A 21,397-nucleotide genomic window follows, 5' to 3' on the forward strand; every position below is an offset into this window, starting at 1 on the left:
GCTCTGACTCAGAGAAACTATGGAAATGTCAATAATTGGCTCACTTTGCTCCCTGCAAAAAGCTCCTTTACCTAAGGGCACATGAGATAAGGGATAGATCTGTGTGTGTGTGTAGGGATAAACATACATATACACATATACATATAATAGCTGTATGTAGATACATATGTCTCCAGTTTTACCAACAAAAAATAGCATGAGCTCCTACTCAGCCCTTAAAAACTTTTGAGAAAACTCTCCAATTTCTGCTATGTCTCTTCAGACCTTATGGCATACTATTTCATATATCTCGACATTGCTGCAAAATGGATATTTCCCCCATGCCCACAATGACAGAATCCATGCAGCCCCAGGCTAAGTTTGGGTTGGTTCCTCCATATTATAAAGTTACAGTTCTATGTCTTGTTGCTTCTTAGCACCAGCCTTTCCTCGGGCCCTGAGTTCTATAATGGCGGTTTGCACATATACCAGTCTTTCCATTATACTTTCAAATTTTGAAAAATTTGCCATGGAGACACTGTCCATACTCCCGATCCTTAACATTCCAATGGGGTTCCCAGAGAAGCATAACTACTGTCCTTCTCCCCAGGTGCTAGACAGGGAAGAGTTTCAAAATAGTTGATGTGACAGTCCCAGGTAAATGAACAGAACTCAGTTATCTCCAAATACAAGTTTTGCAGATTTAACAAGGAATGTTTCACAAAATTTATTGTAGATTACTATTCAATACCCTACTGAATATGAAGGGATAATATCTTAAATAATGAAAATAAGGACTGAGAGAAAAATATACTGGGAGAAAGGAAAAGGGAGAGCTAGAATGGGGTAACATATAAGAGTCAATGAAAAGCTTTTACAGTGGAGGAGAAAGGGGGGGAGGATGATGAAGGGGAGTGAGTACCTTATTCTCATCCGAATTGGCTCAAAGAGGGAATCAATTGGATATAGAAATCTATCTCACTGCAGGAAAGTAGAAGAGGAAGGGGATATAAAAAGGGGGACAGTGATAAAAGAGAGGAAATATTGGAGGAAGGGATAGTTAGAAGCAAAATACTTTTGAAAAGGAACAGGGTGAATGGAAAGAGAGAATAGGATAAATGGGGGTAAATACAGGTAGCAATAGTAACTATGAAAAGAATTTTGAAGCAAGTTTCTCTGATAAAGATCTCATTTCTCAAGCATATGGGAAACAATGTCGAATTTATTTTATTTTATTTTTTTGGAATATGAAGTTTTTTTTTCATAATTATAACTTTTTTATTGACAGAACCCATGCCTGGGTAATTTTTTACAGCATTATCCCTTGCACTCACTTCTGTTCCGACTTTTCCTCTCCCTCCCTCCACCCCCTCCCCCAGATGGCAAGCAGTCCTATATGTGTTAAATATGGCACAATATATCCTAGATACAATATATGTGTGCAGAACCGAACAGTTCTCTTGTTGTGCAGGAAGAATTGGATTCAGAAGGTAAAAATAACCTGGGAAGAAAAACAAATGCAAGCAGTTTACACTCATTTCCCAGTGTTCTTTCTTTGGGTGTCACTGCTTCTGTCCATCATTTATCAATTGAAACTGAGTTAGATCTTCTCTTTGTCAAAGAAATCCACTTCCATCAGAATCCATCCTCATACAGTATCGTTGTTGAAATATATAATGATCTACTAGTTCTGCTCATTTCACTTAGCTTCAGTTCCTGTAAGTCTCTCCAAGCCTCTCTGTATTCATCCTGCTGGTCATTTCTTGCAGAACAATAATTGGAATATACTTTTTAAACTTTATTTTATTTGAGGATTTTTTTTTTTGGAGGGGAGGACATGTTTTCCTTCACAACATGACTTATGGAAATATTTTGCATAACTTCACATGTGCCTTCTTACTGAGGGAGGTGGAAATAGCAAGAGAGGAGAGAATCTGGAATTCAAAGTAAACAAATGTTAAAAATTGTTTTACATGTAATTGGGGGGGAAATTTTAAAAGTACACAAGTTGAAAATAAATAACTAAAAAAATTTTCAAGTATCTCACTGGAAGCTTTACTTGATTCCAAAGCAAAAAAGAAGAGAAGAGCTTAGCTTCTTGCTTTTACTTAAGCCTGATCCACACCCAGGGCTCTCCTTTAAGTGCTGGAGGGCCTAAATGAATCAGAATTTCACCCCTTACTCCTTTCAGGCAAGAGATCAAGCAGCCTGGACTCCCTCCCAACCCACAAACCTCCCAGCCTCTGAGGAAGGCTGGCCTAGGCCACACTTTCCCTGATCCCTCAGGCCCCACTCTAAATTCTGCTAAACAGAACAATTAATTCCCACTGTGGTTAAGAAGAAATAGTATCTGCTCCTTCTCCAGGGTAAACAGAACATTTGAATGGAAGGAAAAATGGGGGGAAGCAGACTTCCTTATTCCCTGTAAGTCATACCCCACGATGTCTGCCTCAGTCATCATGTCCCATGTGGTAGAGTGAGCCCTTGGAAAGAGCTGCCAAACTCTAGAAAACTATGATGGCTGAGGGAAGAGGAGGGTTTTTCCAAAAAAATCTTCTCCATTAGCTTTATTTATATTAGTCTTTCCAGTCAGTGACAAGTCCCCTATTTGCCTGTAGACCAAATGATTTCTGAAGATGACTTCTGAAGGTTGTTATCAAGATCTACTCTTGCACATAGAATAAAATCAAGACATCATTGAGACTTTGATCATGTTAACAGTTTTTGTCCAAGGATCAAAGAATCTTACATTAATTTAATGCCTTTCAAGAATATGTGATCCCACACCCAGAGCCTTAACCAGCCAAAACTTTACATGGGATAATAATGAATGGGGTGGGGAGGAGTGAGAGAACAGGAGCACACTGGGAGGAAGGGAGGTATACAACAGAGTTCCCAGGGAGAAGGGTCACACTTCAGAGAAGAATTTGGGGTGAGGGTACATGAATCCAAAATGGAATCTCCAGCAGATAGTTCCATCATGGGTTCGGTCATGCTAGGAGAGGGCAGCCTGGTCCACAAAGATCTGTAAACCTGGGTCGTGAAGGCACAGGGCTAGCAGTCACTATGCAGTAAGAGCACTACTCTCTTATAAGTCCATTCCTGTTTAACCTGGATTGGTTACAGCTTTGGCCATCCCTAGGCCATTGGATTGATTTTGTGAGTAAATAACCAGAGGTTCTTTTCCAAGAGTAGCGTCCTTTTAGACTTTTTTCCTGTGCTCTTTTCTTCTCACTATTCTTTTAACAGTAATAGTAAACAGTAACAGTAAAAGAATAAAAGTGGCCATGAAGACAAAGCCAAGTGCTTTTACAAAGTGCTGCTAGACAAGGAGGCAAATGGATGTCAGATCCAGAAGTCTGAAAGCCTGCCAGAAGTGCACAGATGGCCCCTTTGTTCATATAAAAATGTGAACAATCATTTGGGGAAAAGATCTAAGCTTGGACACTTTTGCAGTATCACTGTTGGGCAGGGGAATGCCCATGGATGATCACATCCTTAGTTTCTGGCTCCCATTCCTGGATGTAATGATTGTAAACACAAAGGTTAAAAATGGTGGACAGGACGCCCTTTCCTGGATTCTCCCAGAAGTACCTTCTGCTTCTACCTTGCCATGTATTGACTCCATCACAGAAACGCCCGTTGAGTACACAGCCAAGACAAAAGGGTAAGGTAGATTTTCAAAGCCAGCTGGAACAAGATTCTTGCATCAGATTTTGAGAATAGGAGCCCCTGTACTGGGGGATGACATCTCCCCACCCCTACCTCTCTATTGCTAACTCTACATGGAGACTATGTGATGAATTCCAATAGCAAAATGATTGATTCATTAGCCTCTTTGAAGGCAGGCCCGGGACCCTGACTGAGAAATCAATAAGATTGCTCAGCTGTGCCCACAGGGGCATTTAGAGAGCAGCATTTCCCCATCCAATGGCTCTTGGGCTTTCCTGTTTGCAATGAATGTATATCCACAGAGCCTCCAACTTGTTTCTTGTTGTTTTTTTTTTTTTTAATATTTTATTTTATTTAATAATTACTTTATATTGACATTGTTTCTTGTTTAGAGTCATTGATAATAATGAAATTACCTTTAGGATTTAAGGGGTCCAAGAACTAGGTGAGGAGAGAAAAGACTATGACTATTAGGAAATTTCACAGGGTCATAGACATGGAGTTAAAAGGGCAGGTCACTAAATCCAACCCCCCCCCCCCAACTTCATTTTGCTGATCAGAAAATCTGAGTAGCAGAGACTAGTTAAGTGACTTACATAAAGTCAATCAGGTAGTTTTAAAGACTCAGACTATCCCAGTTATGAAGCCAATGGAAAAAAGGTTACTCCCACTTATACAACAGGCCAATGGAGATTGTCCACATCTCCCCCTGTTCTCCAAGCTCCTGATGTCCAGGATCCTAATCTTCCTCATAGAAGATACCATCTGGAGAAATCTAGGCAAGTGTGGTATCCCCGTTACATTTAAATGATCAATTAAACTTCAGAAAGGACACACAAAATATCCCTTTGTTGGTCATCACAGAAAACTTGTGGTTTCTGGTTTAATGTGAGGGGATAGGGAGATCTTAGGACCCTGCACCACCATGCTGGCCTACTCCCCATCACCAAGGACACCCCTCCCTTGCCTCCCCTTCTCCCTCTTTCCTTGGCTGTAAGTTCTTCACCTTTCCACACAGATCCAAGTTTAGGACCTTGTCATCCCTCAGTTAAAGGGTCATTTTGTTGAGTCCTCCCTCCATTGAGAGTGTGAGCTTTGAAACCAAATAGATAGTTCTAGAGCAGAGCCCAGGGCTGAGCTGGTAAAGCTCCAGATGTTTTCCTTCATGCTGGAGAAACCATTCCCTACTCCCCGCACCTTACTGCCCTCCTGTTACTTTGTATCGCCAACCTGCCTTCACTTTGTATCTCCTTACTGCCTTCACTTTGTATCACCAACCTGCCTTCACTTTGTATCACTAACCTGCCTTCACTTTGTATCACCAACCTGCCTTCACTTTGTATCTCCTTACTGCCTTCACTTTGTATCACCAACCTGCCTTCACTTTGTATCACCAACCTGCCTTCACTTTGTATCACCAACCTGCCTTCACTTTGTATCACCAACCTGCCTTCACTTTGTATCACCAACCTGCCTTCACTTTGTATCACCAACCTGCCTTCACTTTGTATCTCCTTACTGCCTTTACTTTGTATCACCAACCTGCCTTCACTTTGTATCACCAACCTGCCTTCACTTTGTATCACCAACCTGCCTTCACTTTGTATCTCCAACCTGCCTTTACTTTGTATCACCAACCTGCCTTCACTTTGTATCACCAACCTGCCTTCACTTTGTATCTCCTTACTGCCTTCACTTTGTATCACCAACCTGCCTTCACTTTGTATCTCCTTACTGCCTTTACTTTGTATCACCAACCTGCCTTCACTTTGTATCTCCTTACTGCCTTCACTTTGTATCACCAACCTGCCTTCACTTTGTATCTCCTTACTGCCTTCACTTTGTATCACCAACCTGCCTTCACTTTGTATCTCCAACCTGCCTTCACTTTGTATCACCAACCTGCCTTCACTTTGTAGCACCAACCTGCCTTCACTTTGTATCTCCTTACTGCCTTCACTTTGTAGCACCAACCTGCCTTTACTTTGTATCACCAACCTGCCTTCACTTTGTATCTCCTTACTGCCTTCACTTTGTATCACCAACCTGCCTTCACTTTGTATCTCCTTACTGCCTTTACTTTGTATCACCAACCTGCCTTCACTTTGTATCTCCTTACTGCCTTCACTTTGTAGCACCAACCTGCCTTTACTTTGTATCACCAACCTGCCTTCACTTTGTATCACCAACCTGCCTTCACTTTGTATCTCCTTACTGCCTTCACTTTGTATCACCAACCTGCCTTCACTTTGTATCTCCTTACTGCCTTTACTTTGTATCACCAACCTGCCTTCACTTTGTATCTCCTTACTGCCTTCACTTTGTAGCACCAACCTGCCTTTACTTTGTATCACCAACCTGCCTTCACTTTGTATCACCAACCTGCCTTCACTTTGTATCTCCTTACTGCCTTCACTTTGTATCACCAACCTGCCTTCACTTTGTATCACCAACCTGCCTTCACTTTGTATCACCAACCTGCCTTCACTTTGTATCACCAACCTGCCTTCACTTTGTATCACCAACCTGCCTTCACTTTGTATCTCCTTACTGCCTTTACTTTGTATCACCAACCTGCCTTCACTTTGTATCACCAACCTGCCTTCACTTTGTATCACCAACCAGCCTTCACTTTGTATCTCCAACCTGCCTTTACTTTGTATCACCAACCTGCCTTCACTTTGTATCACCAACCTGCCTTCACTTTGTATCTCCTTACTGCCTTCACTTTGTATCACCAACCTGCCTTCACTTTGTATCTCCTTACTGCCTTTACTTTGTATCACCAACCTGCCTTCACTTTGTATCTCCTTACTGCCTTCACTTTGTAGCACCAACCTGCCTTTACTTTGTATCACCAACCTGCCTTCACTTTGTATCACCAACCTGCCTTCACTTTGTATCTCCTTACTGCCTTCACTTTGTATCACCAACCTGCCTTCACTTTGTATCTCCTTACTGCCTTTACTTTGTATCACCAACCTGCCTTCACTTTGTAGCACCAACCTGCCTTCACTTTGTATCTCCTTACTGCCTTCACTTTGTAGCACCAACCTGCCTTTACTTTGTATCACCAACCTGCCTTCACTTTGTATCACCAACCTGCCTTCACTTTGTATCTCCTTACTGCCTTCACTTTGTATCTCCTTACTGCCTTCACTTTGTATCACCAACCTGCCTTCACTTTGTATCTCCTTACTGCCTTTACTTTGTATCACCAACCTGCCTTCACTTTGTAGCACCAACCTGCCTTCACTTTGTATCTCCTTACTGCCTTTACTTTGTATCACCAACCTGCCTTCACTTTGTATCACCAACCTGCCTTCACTTTGTATCTCCTTACTGCCTTCACTTTGTATCACCAACCTGCCTTCACTTTGTATCTCCTTACTGCCTTTACTTTGTATCACCAACCTGCCTTCACTTTGTAGCACCAACCTGCCTTCACTTTGTATCTCCTTACTGCCTTCACTTTGTAGCACCAACCTGCCTTTACTTTGTATCACCAACCTGCCTTCACTTTGTATCACCAACCTGCCTTCACTTTGTATCTCCTTACTGCCTTCACTTTGTATCACCAACCTGCCTTCACTTTGTATCTCCTTACTGCCTTTACTTTGTATCACCAACCTGCCTTCACTTTGTAGCACCAACCTGCCTTCACTTTGTATCTCCTTACTGCCTTCACTTTGTAGCACCAACCTGCCTTCACTTTGTATCTCCTTACTGCCTTTACTTTGCATCACCAACCTGCCTTCACTTTGTATCTCCTTACTGCCTTTACTTTGTATCACCAACCTGCCTTCACTTTGTATCTCCTTACTGCCTTTACTTTGTATCACCAACCTGCCTTCACTTTGTATCTCCTTACTGCCTTTACTTTGTATCACCAACCTGCCTTCACTTTGTATCTCCTTACTGCCTTCACTTTGTATCTCCTTACTGCCTTCACTTTGTATCTCCTTACTGCCTTCACTTTGTATCACCAACCTGCCTTCACTTTGTATCACCAACCTGCCTTCACTTTGTATCTCCTTACTGCCTTTACTTTGTATCACCAACCTGCCTTCACTTTGTATCTCCTTACTGCCTTTACTTTGTATCACCAACCTGCCTTCACTTTGTATCTCCTTACTGCCTTTACTTTGTATCACCAACCTGCCTTCACTTTGTATCTCCTTACTGCCTTCACTTTGTATCTCCTTACTGCCTTCACTTTGTATCTCCTTACTGCCTTCACTTTGTATCACCAACCTGCCTTCACTTTGTATCACCAACCTGCCTTCACTTTGTATCACCAACCTGCCTTCACTTTGTATCACCAACCTGCCTTCACTTTGTATCTCCTTACTGCCTTTACTTTGTATCACCAACCTGCCTTCACTTTGTATCTCCTTACTGCCTTCACTTTGTATCACCAACCTGCCTTCACTTTGTATCTCCTTACTGCCTTTACTTTGTATCACCAACCTGCCTTCACTTTGTATCTCCTTACTGCCTTCACTTTGTATCACCACCTGCCTTCACTTTGTATCTCCTTACTGCCTTTACTTTGTATCACCAACCTGCCTTCACTTTGTATCACCAACCTGCCTTCACTTTGTATCACCAACCTGCCTTCACTTTGTATCTCCTTACTGCCTTTACTTTGTATCACCAACCTGCCTTCACTTTGTATCACCAACCTGCCTTCACTTTGTATCACCAACCTGCCTTCACTTTGTATCTCCAACCTGCCTTTACTTTGTATCACCAACCTGCCTTCACTTTGTATCACCAACCTGCCTTCACTTTGTATCTCCTTACTGCCTTCACTTTGTATCACCAACCTGCCTTCACTTTGTATCTCCTTACTGCCTTTACTTTGTATCACCAACCAGCCTTCACTTTGTATCTCCTTACTGCCTTCACTTTGTATCACCAACTGCCTTCACTTTGTAGCACCAACCTGCCTTTACTTTGTATCACCAACCTGCCTTCACTTTGTATCACCAACCTGCCTTCACTTTGTATCACCAACTGCCTTCACTTTGTATCACCAACCTGCCTTTACTTTGCATCACCAACCTGCCTTCACTTTGTATCACCAACTGCCTTCACTTTGTATCACCAACTGCCTTCACTTTGTATCACCAACTGCCTTCACTTTGTATCACCAACTGCCTTCACTTTGTATCTCCTTACTGCCTTTACTTTGTATCACCAACCTGCCTTCACTTTGTATCACCAACCTGCCTTCACTTTGTAGCACCAACCTGCCTTCACTTTGTATCTCCAACCTGCCTTTACTTTGTATCACCAACCTGCCTTCACTTTGTATCACCAACCTGCCTTCACTTTGTATCTCCTTACTGCCTTCACTTTGTATCACCAACCTGCCTTCACTTTGTATCTCCTTACTGCCTTTACTTTGTATCACCAACCTGCCTTCACTTTGTATCTCCTTACTGCCTTCACTTTGTAGCACCAACCTGCCTTTACTTTGTATCACCAACCTGCCTTCACTTTGTATCACCAACCTGCCTTCACTTTGTATCTCCTTACTGCCTTCACTTTGTATCACCAACCTGCCTTCACTTTGTATCTCCTTACTGCCTTTACTTTGTATCACCAACCTGCCTTCACTTTGTAGCACCAACCTGCCTTCACTTTGTATCTCCTTACTGCCTTCACTTTGTAGCACCAACCTGCCTTTACTTTGTATCACCAACCTGCCTTCACTTTGTATCACCAACCTGCCTTCACTTTGTATCTCCTTACTGCCTTCACTTTGTATCTCCTTACTGCCTTCACTTTGTATCACCAACCTGCCTTCACTTTGTATCTCCTTACTGCCTTCACTTTGTATCACCAACCTGCCTTCACTTTGTATCTCCTTACTGCCTTTACTTTGTATCACCAACCTGCCTTCACTTTGTAGCACCAACCTGCCTTCACTTTGTATCTCCTTACTGCCTTCACTTTGTAGCACCAACCTGCCTTTACTTTGTATCACCAACCTGCCTTCACTTTGTATCACCAACCTGCCTTCACTTTGTATCTCCTTACTGCCTTCACTTTGTATCTCCTTACTGCCTTCACTTTGTATCACCAACCTGCCTTCACTTTGTATCTCCTTACTGCCTTTACTTTGTATCACCAACCTGCCTTCACTTTGTAGCACCAACCTGCCTTCACTTTGTATCTCCTTACTGCCTTTACTTTGTATCACCAACCTGCCTTCACTTTGTATCACCAACCTGCCTTCACTTTGTATCTCCTTACTGCCTTCACTTTGTATCACCAACCTGCCTTCACTTTGTATCTCCTTACTGCCTTTACTTTGTATCACCAACCTGCCTTCACTTTGTAGCACCAACCTGCCTTCACTTTGTATCTCCTTACTGCCTTCACTTTGTAGCACCAACCTGCCTTTACTTTGTATCACCAACCTGCCTTCACTTTGTATCACCAACCTGCCTTCACTTTGTATCTCCTTACTGCCTTCACTTTGTATCACCAACCTGCCTTCACTTTGTATCTCCTTACTGCCTTTACTTTGTATCACCAACCTGCCTTCACTTTGTAGCACCAACCTGCCTTCACTTTGTATCTCCTTACTGCCTTCACTTTGTAGCACCAACCTGCCTTCACTTTGTATCTCCTTACTGCCTTTACTTTGTATCACCAACCTGCCTTCACTTTGTATCTCCTTACTGCCTTTACTTTGTATCACCAACCTGCCTTCACTTTGTATCTCCTTACTGCCTTTACTTTGTATCACCAACCTGCCTTCACTTTGTATCTCCTTACTGCCTTTACTTTGTATCACCAACCTGCCTTCACTTTGTATCTCCTTACTGCCTTCACTTTGTATCTCCTTACTGCCTTCACTTTGTATCTCCTTACTGCCTTCACTTTGTATCACCAACCTGCCTTCACTTTGTATCACCAACCTGCCTTCACTTTGTATCTCCTTACTGCCTTTACTTTGTATCACCAACCTGCCTTCACTTTGTATCTCCTTACTGCCTTTACTTTGTATCACCAACCTGCCTTCACTTTGTATCTCCTTACTGCCTTCACTTTGTATCTCCTTACTGCCTTTACTTTGTATCACCAACCTGCCTTCACTTTGTATCTCCTTACTGCCTTTACTTTGTATCACCAACCTGCCTTCACTTTGTATCTCCTTACTGCCTTCACTTTGTATCTCCTTACTGCCTTCACTTTGTATCTCCTTACTGCCTTCACTTTGTATCACCAACCTGCCTTCACTTTGTATCACCAACCTGCCTTCACTTTGTATCACCAACCTGCCTTCACTTTGTATCACCAACCTGCCTTCACTTTGTATCTCCTTACTGCCTTCACTTTGTATCACCAACCTGCCTTCACTTTGTATCTCCTTACTGCCTTCACTTTGTATCACCAACCTGCCTTCACTTTGTATCTCCTTACTGCCTTTACTTTGTATCACCAACCTGCCTTCACTTTGTATCTCCTTACTGCCTTCACTTTGTATCACCAACCTGCCTTCACTTTGTATCTCCTTACTGCCTTTACTTTGTATCACCAACCTGCCTTCACTTTGTATCTCCTTACTGCCTTTACTTTGTATCACCAACCTGCCTTCACTTTGTATCTCCTTACTGCCTTCACTTTGTATCACCAACCTGCCTTCACTTTGTATCTCCTTACTGCCTTTACTTTGTATCACCAACCTGCCTTCACTTTGTATCTCCTTATTGCCTCGGGTACAGTTTGTAGCACAGGTGTGGGAGCTTTTCTGCCTGAGGGCTCTCGGGCGGGCCTGGTTCCGAATTAGCGCTATCAGAGCGATCTCCAGGTTCTGGACCTTTCCCCAGCTGCATCTCCAAGCTGCTCACTCACTGTCCAAAGGGGGAGACAATGATGCCCCCCCCATCACTGGAGAGGAGGCTTTTCTCTGGGAAGGGCTTAGGGGAGTATCCGTAACCATTCTCTGAATCAAGAAGGGGCAACTCTGCCACTCCCTCTTTTTTGTTAACAGGGCTGGGAAACTGAAGCTCTAGAGGTCACGTGGCTAGCCTAAGGTTATCGGCGCCTGACACCTGTCCTACGGGAGAGGGGCGCCCTCTCTGGCCTAGTAAAAGAACATTGTACTATGCACAGAGTCCATAAATGCTCGTAGAATGAATGAAGGCCCATTCGTCCTCCGTCCCACTGCCTCATAAAACAGGGACTCAGTTCCTTCTCTCCCTGCCCAAAGTGGGGGAACGGAAGGGCAACCCCTGCTGCGCTCCCTGCTCGGGTCCCAGCCCACAGCGAACTTCTTGACTGTTGTCATAGCTTCATTTCTCACCCCGCCTGTACCATGAGCCCCTTAAAATGAGCGTCCTCACACCGGAACCTCACACCAGGTTCCCCGGATCTCAATTTTCCTCATCTGGAAAATGGGGAAGCTGGGCCATTTTCCAGCCACGCTCCCAGACGGCAAAGCGTAAAGGGGGAGGGGCAAGGCAGGGGAGTGAAGATAAGAGGACGACGAGAGAGGAGCTGTAAATCTCGTGAGATCGTCCGCCGCTGGGGAGCAAGAGCATGCGCAAACTAGGTTCCGAAGTAAAGGCATGGCTGCCCGTCAGAGGAAGGGAGCTTGCGCATGCCCAGAGGGAGATAAGAGAAGAGCTCGCGAGATTTTGCATGGCTGCACTTCCGCCTCCCGTGCGGTCGTTCTTTCTTCCTTCCTTCCGGCCAGGGGCGGAAGTGGCCCGTGAGGAGCAGTGGGAGTCGCTGCCGAGGCGGCGGAGGGTCCCTCCTTCCGCCCTTTCCGGAGGGAGGCCGGGGCCGGGCCGGGGCCTGGCCTGCGGCGGCGCCATGGCGGAGCCCAGGGAGGCGGGCGCCGAGGCGGCCCCGGGGCCCAGCGGGCTGAGCGTCCTCCCGGGAGAGGCTGCAGAGGAGCCGGGGCCGCAGGTAACTGTGAGGGGCTGGGGCGAGACATAATCGGATTTGAGCCCCCGGACCCCGCCCCAGCAGAGTCGGCCCCTCCCCACAGTTGTCCGGGCTGGGCCTCTGGAAGCAAGTCATGGAGGTGAAGCTGGGGGCGGGCGGCTGGATACCCCCTGGGCATCAGTTCCCTAGTCTGTAAACCGAGGGCTGGCCCAGGTGGCTCTGGAGGGTCTGTCGGGCCCTTGAGCCGATAGAGCCCCGCGGGGTGGCTGAGGTCGCTGCCAGAGGTAGAGTCTCTGGGCCACCGAACCTGGTAACCATGGAGGGAGGCTGGGGTACTTATGGAAGCAGCTGTCCGCCCTCCTGGCCTGACTGTGCCTCGTTCGAGGGGTGAGAGCTGGTCAGAACCAAGAGCTCTTTGTGCCGCGCTCTCTGTGTGTATTCTGAGGGGCCCCGATCACTCACGGGATGTCAGAGTTAAGTCGGGAATAGAACGTGTCATGTTTGCAGTATTGTGCTCACCACAGGTGAGATCTTTTAAGTGCCCAAGTACTACAGGTAGCCTGAAAGCCCTATCTCGGGGATTTAAATCTGAGTGACTTCACCCTGCCAAGCTCCTCGTGATAATTTTGTGGTGTGGCTGTATCTGGCTCCTCCCGGGTGGGGTGTCTCAGCAAGAGCACCCCGGGGTCCAGCCAGACATTTCTCAAGGCCGTGGTGCAGACCTGCGCCGATCCTTGGAAGCTGACTGAAACCTGGGAAAGACCTGAGCTCAAAAAGGCCAAGGTTTCCCACTGCATCCAGAGCCATCTCCTGTCATCCCGCTCTGTGGCGGGATCTGGTCACTGGAAGCAGGTGACTGCACAGGCTCCCTCACTTCGATCCAGCTCCCTTGCGTGTCATCTTCCTCAAATTAGGGGCCTCTGAGAACAAAGGACAAACGACAGCAGGGGGTCCAAAGGAAAAACATACCCGTTCTTCCCCTCCCAATGAGGGATTCTTCATGTACACGTGGGTACATATGTGACTTACTGAGTCTGTGGAAAGTAATCTTAGAAGGAGGCACACCGAGAAAGGCTCCTACAATAGGTGCGATTTAAAGTGAACCCAAAAAAAGCCAGGGAGTCTAGAAAGTGAGGGTGGGACTGGCAAACATTCTGAGCAAAGGAGTGGAGTCGGGAGATAGCATTGAGGTTGTGCAAAGTTCTACAGGTGACTTAGTTTCTTGATTGTCGAGTTTGTGGAAGGCAACAAATTGTGAGAAAATTGGAAAGGTCGGAAAGGGTCAGGTCGTTTAAATTTAGATCCTAGGAGTAAGGAGCCACCGAGGTTGAATGGGCAGGCCCATAGTTTTGGAAACTTACCTTGGCCACTAAGGCCAATGAGAAGGGACAGGTGGTAGTGACAGGGCCTCAGGACTGGTTTGGCCTTGGGGTGGGGGGTGAAACTTAGGCTCTGGCGGGGTGGGGAATACAGTAGGACAAGACATCCCACCCTTAAAGAGGAGAGCGCAATGTCAGGGTAGACAGGTTCACTGAGGAGTCAAGATAGGGAAGGGAGGGAAACCTGTACTAGGGCAGTGGTTGTGGTCCTGGTGAGAACAAAGGGCAGGTTTGGGCTCATGAGACATAGGGTGAGATGATGTTCAGATAGTCATTGTGACAGTCATGAACATGGAAGTAGAACGTTTGTGTGAGACGGCAAATTAAGGGAATACCTGCTTCTTTGTAAATGAGGAAGAATCAGAGTAAGTGGAGCTCTTGTAGCTGTGGGAGCTGTTTCATACCTGTGTGCCCGCTCCTCTCCCATGCAGCGCACCATTTTGGAAGCGCAGCTGTCCAGCGAGCCCTTTCTCTAGTGAGGAAGGCTCTTTGGAAAAACCCTGTCTCAGTCAAAGGTTTGAGGTGTGTTTCCTCCCTATGACTAGAGAGTATTCAGTTTGGAACCAGAGGTCCTCTGAGGACCAGTTGGCTCCTTTTATTCTGCTCTGGGCCTGTTCTCAAACCTGTGAATCTTTTATATGGGAGACAGCCCCATTTGTCAGATAAACACTCAGAGGTTAAGATATGTCATGGTCATATTCTGTTTTCAGACACATAAAGCTTTTTCTTCAGGATCATATGTTCCCTATTCTGGGTTCCCTAGACTCAGTACAGTTTTGGAGTCAGATGTGGAAGGGACCCTACAAGTCACATTTTACAAATGAGGAAACAGGTCCAGAGCTATTTCAATAAGCTGCTGAAGATCTCCTTAATTAGCAGCAGGGCCAAAGTGCTGCTTTTTGTCTGGGAACTCTTGGCCATTCTGAACCACCCTGGGATGGGACTGAGCCACGCTGAGCCACAAAGAAGATTGAACATGGAGGGGACTTGGGGAATGAGCTCTGTGCTTGGAGTGCAAGGTCAGGATCGGAGTGAATCCAATCCAAAGTGTCTTTTCTTTATTTTTAATGTGCATTGCTTTATGAATCATGTTGGGAAATAACAGGACAGAAGGAAAAAACCATGGAAGAGAAAATAAAAACAGATAAAAGAAGTGAACATGGCAAATGTTCATTTATGGTCAGACTTCCTAGCTTTTTTTTTCTTTTTCTGGATGCAGATGGCTTTTTCTATCCAAAGTGTCTTTTCTATGCAGCAGTGCAATGACTTTATTAAGTGTTCACCACATGCCAAGCACTGTGCTGAATGGTGAGAATACAAACATGAGTGGAGCTGCGTTCTTTTGAGGGGAAGCAATGCTTACAAGAAAGTTCAACTTCAGCCCAGATGATAGGCCAGCAAGGGCAAGACCCACTACAGAAGTAGGAAGGAGGCTGAAGACTTCCATCTTGACCTAACCCCAGTGAAGCAAGAGGGTGGTTGGCCCTGAATTTGTGGGCACGAAGGGCAGGGGGCACAAGGAGGGCAGAGTGTTCTGCCAGTTTGCCTTAAAAACAGATTAAACTTACAGGTTGAAACCCTACCACACCACCACTTACCACCCACAGAAATTACTAAACCAAAACCCTTCCTTGATTATGCAAATTATTTATGGCTTGTCCTATATTTTATTTCTTCTGTGCCCAGGGTCTCACAACCATTAAGTGTCTGAGGCTGGATTTGAACTCCCCAAAAGGAGTATTTTTGATTCCAGTCAACTATACCATGTACTTGCCCTTCACATTTTATTTAGGACAATCCAAAAAGTAGCTTATGTGGATCAGTCACTTGTAAGCTAAAGGGTAACATACAGTTATAGTTATTGACTAGCTCTGTTATGTTGAAATGAATAGGCATAAAGGACCACCATAAACAAATTTCTCTATAAGCAACAATTAACTGTGAAATTAAGCTATGTGGGATGAATTTATTCCTTGTAAAAGTTGTGATCATGTTTTTATCTAAACAATGGTCCAAAATTTTTGGTTCCTTTTAATAGCCCGATTAGAAAAAAGTCTGTAGTTCTGGGAGAGATGTGAGTGATGTTCTTTTGCTGAACAGGGATCGGTGTTACTTCTGGGAGGCAATGAAGTAAAGAGTCGAGCTGTGGTAAAGTACTCCTCTGCCCCTCCCCGAGCTGCCTTTGCCCGCCTAGAGGAGAAAACAGACTTAAAGCTTCCACCTGCCAACTGGCTACGGGAAAGTGCCAAACTTGGCCCAGCAGGAACCACCATTCTGGGCAACAGTAAGAGGAGCAAGCCCTTTTCAAGGTGAGCCAACATTCCTGTGTGAGCCTGAGTTTGCCCGTCTCTGTGGTCGTCTTGCTACAGCTTGGTATATCTCTACCAATAGTAAACCTGGAAGCAAAGATGATGCTAAGTCTCTGGCCCTTTTAAAAAAGTATCTGTCAAAGTGTCAATTATCATTAGTTTATCATCCATAGAATTTCCAGATGGTTCTTCATCATCTGAGTTCTAATTCTTTTGAGTAGACTTTGGCTCTTAGGAAATGCTGAGTCCTGCCCTCACCTCTCACTCTTAGCCACTGCTTATTTGTAAATATAAACCTTATCTCTCATGTTGAATAATCAGGTAAATGAGCTAATGTTTGCATGATGCTTGGAAATTAAAATGAGTGGAGGTGAGTGGAGGTTGGGGCATGTATATAGACATACATGCTTTACAGTAACACATCTTTCCAGATGTGTTGGTTAAACATTCTGCATTCATAAGGAATTGCCAATCACGGAATGATATTTAAAGCTAGAAAGTTCTTTAAAATGGTCACTGGTCCAGCTCCCTCTCTTTACAGGACCCAGCTGAGACCCAGAGAGGTGGATTTCCCCAAGATATAAGGGTAGTAAGTCGCAAGGTTGAGGTTGATGGCTCTAACCTTTGGTCCTGTGCCTTTTCTGTTGTACAGCGTGGCAGCTTCCTAGTCTCCCCATCAATCTGCCAGCCTGCTGGTTGGTAGATATCCTCTGACAAATGCTGAAGCTGCCATCAGCTGAACCCCACTGAGGAATATCGAGCCATTCATCAGCTTATTGCCCTCAGGTGGTCTTGTAATAGAGAAGGTGGGAACCTGCCCACAAGGTGTGAGGCTCTGATGACTCATCCAGGCATTCAGTCCCTTGTGTTGAGGAGTTTGAATGCTGTAAACTTGTGTGTTGGATCCAAGGCTTCCTAAAATATTTCATGTTTATTTTATATTCATAAACTCCTCACAGTTGAAAATTTGAAGGGAAGATAATCATTTGGTTCAGCCTGTTAATCCAAAGATGGAGAAGCAGACCCATAGAGGTCACATAAAGCCAGGATTCTGACCCAGCCCTTATCTTTGGAGTCCTCATTTCTGTGAAGGACTCCTATCTAGAGGTTTGTTTCTGTTTTTGTTGAACCAGTGAATCTGAGGTCTCAAGTGCAGATGTTGCCTGCTGCAGGCACCATCCTGAACAGTGCCCTTCATCCTCTCTGGGGGAAAAAGGGAAGGAATTAGATTAGGAAATAAAGAAGCTCTTAGGTCCCCTCTTGTCTAAATACCATGACCCTGTGCCTCAGGAGGCTGCAATGGAAGGGGTTCTGACACCCCCAGGCCCCAGTTAAGCCTAGAAAGTCATTCCTAAATGTTGCTAGTAGGTATGGTCCTACACATGTTAATGCTTAAGATACTGAAGAAGGACAGACTGGAATGCTGACAAATCTTATTCAGAGGCTGAATACGATATCCCTTTTTAAAGTGGAGCCATTTATTGGAACCCTATCCTTTACGGCACTTGGCTATTCTTGAAATTGGTGAAGGGGGACGGTTCTCAAAATCCTTAAATCCTTGATTTTTCCCACATGGGTTAGTTAATACATTCATTTCTTTATCTTCTCACATCAGTTCCCTGTGTCCAAAAAGCAACGTAGACTTGCCAGGATAGGAGGTGATTTAATCCAGAACCTTCATTTTACAGAGGAGAAACTGAGGCTTGGGGATTAAGTGAGCTGTCCAAGATCATGGGGCTTATAAGTCTCAGATGTAAGACTTGATTTGTTTCTTCCTGATTCCATCTTCTCTTAAGAAATGAGAAAGCTGAGTTCTGGGTTGTTATAGGTAATCGGTTGCTTCTTTGTCCACAAAGTGGATATTAGAATTTTAGGAGAAGGCTACATGCCAGGCCCTTTGCCAGATATTTTTCAGATATCCTGTTTGATGAGTTTGTAATGATAACTATTGAGTAATTTTAGTGGTTTAAAGCTCCATCCAAAGTAAGTGTCCTACAGGAGGGGTTCGTCACTTTGTTTTGCATCTAATTACCTTCTGGTGGTCCACTGGCAGTCTGGTGATGCCTTTTGCCCCTTTTAGAATGCATTTTTAAAAATTATAATGAAAGGAAATGCTAAATCTCAGGTAAAACTCAAGGAAAATAAGAATGTAGCCTATTTTCCCCTCTCAAGCTCATGGACCCCTGAAATCCACCCATGGGGTTCCTGGATATCAAGTTAAGAAGCCTTGTGCTGTGTAGTGCCTTTTTAATCTATGTACTCCCTTTTTAACCCATGGTTTCTTTCTCTCTGGTAGCTTTGGCATGGCATATGACTTCATTGACTCTGTCGGAAATGATGTGGACGTGGTATCTGACTCAGAAGTATGTACCCACCATTGCTTGTCTCCTTGCCCGTGTCACCCTTTAGAGTTTGTTGATTGGGTGTTTGTCTGGTTCATTTGCCCTGTGGGCAGGAACATCAGGGAGTGGGGAGATCTGACTGCAGCAGGAAGCAGAGTCTTGATTTAGGGTTCATCTAAGTGTAAAGACTAGCTTTCTGAAGGATCTCAGGACCAGTCCGAGTCCTTGGTCTTAGTGGAAAAGACAGGAGAAGCCACCAGGATGGTCAAAGATAGAATGAATCCTTTCCAGTCCTCCTCAGTCCTTGTATACCTGAGTACAATTACATCATTACAGCATACTGAATATGTATGAACTAGAGGACCATTATCTCATCATTTCCATTAAGTTAACACCTTGTTTCAAGTATATATCTCCAGAGTTCCAGCCCTCTACATCTAAGCCCGTATTTCTTATCGGTTTTGAAAACTTCAACAGTCTAAAACAAAAAAAAGATAGGCATATGTGAACGTGATTAATATAGTACCTCATATGATGAGTCCTTGATCCTGCTTTTGAAAGCTTGGGTGTCTTGGGTATAGCTTTTCATAGAAGGTATTTCTTTGTACAGACAGAAACCCAACTGGGTTGTTGTAATCTAAATGAAAGCAAAGACTTCTTTCTTTCTACATTATTTTTGTTTTGTTTTTTTTTTTCTAAGAACATAAAAAAACTCCTAAAGATCCCCTATAGTAAGTCCCATGTCAGCATGGCGGTCCATCGCATTGGAAGAACTCTTCTTCTGGATGAACTCGATATTCAAGAACTCTTCATGAGATCATCCCAGGTAAATTGGTTATGGGAAAATCAGCTATAATCTTTGTTATATGTTTATTAATGTACTTTCAAATGTAATATTTGCTAGGATGCATTAATTGCAGTATTGTAAAAATGTATTGATTCTCTAATGTTTTGCTATGGCAAAACATACTTTAAAAGATCCATAATTGTATCTTTATGAGCAGACTCATTTCACCGAGGCATATTACAACTTCTCCAGCCATATTCTTAGCAATTCTTGCTTTTGCTTTTCCATAAATTCTTTACTGAGTGGTCCATCCAAAGCTCTGAAGCCTTTTTTTTGTACTTTTAATATTTTGGTAGTACCAAAATGGCATTCAGATTGTTTCTTCTGCTGTTTTTCAATCTTTCTATATGATCAGCCTCTCTCTTTCATCTTCCAAAGTTTTGGTCTTGGGAACTCTGTCATTTTAAAAATTATTAAGGACCCTCAAAGAGCTTTTGCTTATGAGGATTAGGCCTTTAATATTGACCATATTAGAAATTAAATGTCTTAATATTCTTGTGAAAATAGTTTCAACCTCATGGACCCCCTGAAAGAAACTACCCCCAGTAGTTACTTAAGATTTTTAAATTTAGACACAAATACGTATTTTTCATTTTATGTCTAATGCTTAGCATAGTGCCTGACAATAAATCTATGTTGACTGACTGTATTGCTATTTACTTGCAAATCACTGTTAACCTGTCACAGCTAGTTTATGTCACTGTTTGTCTTCATCTGCTTTGATGCTCTACCTTAAGGATCATGGGCCTTTCCATGTGAAACCTCCTCTATGTGTGATGTCTCCTTCCTAGAATATGAGTTCTCGGCACATGATAAGGCCTTAGAACACATTCATTTGTTCATTTTGTAACTGATTCTTCTAATATCATTGTATTCTATTATCTAGTCATATAATATCCCTAGGGGAATAAATAATGGTATTAAAAGTTTTGCAGAGATGAACAGTTTGTGATAATGAAAGGACTCTAATCACTCAGTCAAATTTGTTAAGTACCTATTATGTGCCAGACACTCTTAAGTACTAGGGATGCAGAATGGGTCAAAGGCAGTCCCTGCCCCCAAGAAGATTGTAACCCAGTGGGAGTGTAACACATACATACACACACACACACACACACACACACACACACACACACAACTATGTTCAGAATAAATTGGAAATAATTAATGGAGGGAAGATACTAGAATTAAATGGAGTTAGAGAAGGCTTCCTGAAATAGTCCAGAGTAGATCACTGTAAAAATACTGACCCATTTCCTGTCGTGTCCATGTAGATTGTCAGGCTGAACTACCTACAATCTCTCTTCTGCGCTTTTGGGTGTTTTGTCCAGTGACAAAACACCTGTTGTCTTCCTCAGTGCCATGCCCTGCTCTGTGTGTATGTGCGCCTGCCTATTATTCACAGTGATTTGCAGTTATTGAAATTACTAGCTTTAGGAAGGACATATTAAAATTATTTGTAATTTTGAAGAATAGACATTTTGTCCCGTCTTCTAGAGAAGTGATCTGTGACCCCTTGTTTTGACTGGATGTTTTGGCACGTGTTTAATGCCTCTGATGTTACTCAGACAGGAGATTGGACGTGGCTCAAGGAGTTCTACCAGCGGCTCATCGATCAGAAGTGGCAGCGGAAGAAGAAGAGCAAAGAGCATTGGTACCAGAAGGCGATTCTCTCCAAGTTCTTATATTACAGGTAGTTGGTGCCACCTGGCTTCTCCTTTCTGTGTCTGGGACCTTGTGGAAAAGTAGATAATTTCTGATTTAAGGCAGTCTAGATGTCTTGATACTAGTGAGATATGCCATTGTATTTATTAAACTCTGAGGTTGTGTGTTTCTAAAAAGTCTTACAAGTTGACTTTGAATTCTCTGCCTTTGGCCCAATGGTTTAGTCTTGTAAACTGGGGGCTTTGGGATGTCCCGGGGGCGCCCCGGACACCCTTTGTGGATGGTGGCCCTCTA

At 44.0% G+C, this 21,397-nt stretch overlaps 2 protein-coding genes across 2 annotated transcripts in view; one reads left to right on the forward strand and one right to left on the reverse strand.

Annotated features, from left to right (window-relative positions):
- Positions 1 to 4,091: 4,091 nt before the first annotated feature.
- On the reverse strand, positions 4,092 to 11,959 carry LOC127547018 (titin homolog). Its single transcript, XM_051973875.1, has 3 exons — positions 11,902 to 11,959; positions 8,931 to 9,054; positions 4,092 to 5,625 (listed from the first exon to the last, which is right to left on the reverse strand). The coding sequence occupies exons 1-3, from the start codon at positions 11,957 to 11,959 to the stop codon at positions 4,836 to 4,838; spliced, it is 972 nt and encodes a 323-aa protein (XP_051829835.1). The 3' UTR covers positions 4,092 to 4,835.
- A 156-nt stretch (positions 11,960 to 12,115) lies between these two features.
- The window catches only part of EDRF1 (erythroid differentiation regulatory factor 1), a 31,784-nt gene continuing 22,502 nt past the window's right edge, over positions 12,116 to 21,397 (forward strand). The window contains exons 1-5 of the mRNA XM_051982702.1: positions 12,116 to 12,582; positions 16,041 to 16,249; positions 18,546 to 18,612; positions 19,292 to 19,417; positions 21,007 to 21,131. Of these exons, the coding sequence (XP_051838662.1) occupies positions 12,211 to 12,582; positions 16,041 to 16,249; positions 18,546 to 18,612; positions 19,292 to 19,417; positions 21,007 to 21,131 (899 nt within the window). The 5' untranslated portion in view covers positions 12,116 to 12,210. The remainder of the gene's footprint in view (positions 12,583 to 16,040; positions 16,250 to 18,545; positions 18,613 to 19,291; positions 19,418 to 21,006; positions 21,132 to 21,397) is intronic.

Source organism: Antechinus flavipes, chromosome 2, assembly GCF_016432865.1.
Source record: "Antechinus flavipes isolate AdamAnt ecotype Samford, QLD, Australia chromosome 2, AdamAnt_v2, whole genome shotgun sequence".
NCBI lineage: Eukaryota > Metazoa > Chordata > Mammalia > Dasyuromorphia > Dasyuridae > Antechinus > Antechinus flavipes.

Coding starts and splice junctions, on each gene's coding strand:
- LOC127547018 (XM_051973875.1), bottom strand. CDS start 11,959: ATGACAACAGTCAAGAAGTTCGCTGTGGGCTGGGACCCGAGCAGGGAG. Junction 9,055..11,901: donor GAGCAGGGAGCGCAGCAGGG/GTTGCCCTTCCG, acceptor TACAAAGTAAAG/GCAGTAAGGAGATACAAAGT. Junction 5,626..8,930: donor GTGATACAAAGTAAAGGCAG/GTTGGAGATACA, acceptor AAGTAAAGGCAG/GTTGGTGCTACAAAGTGAAG.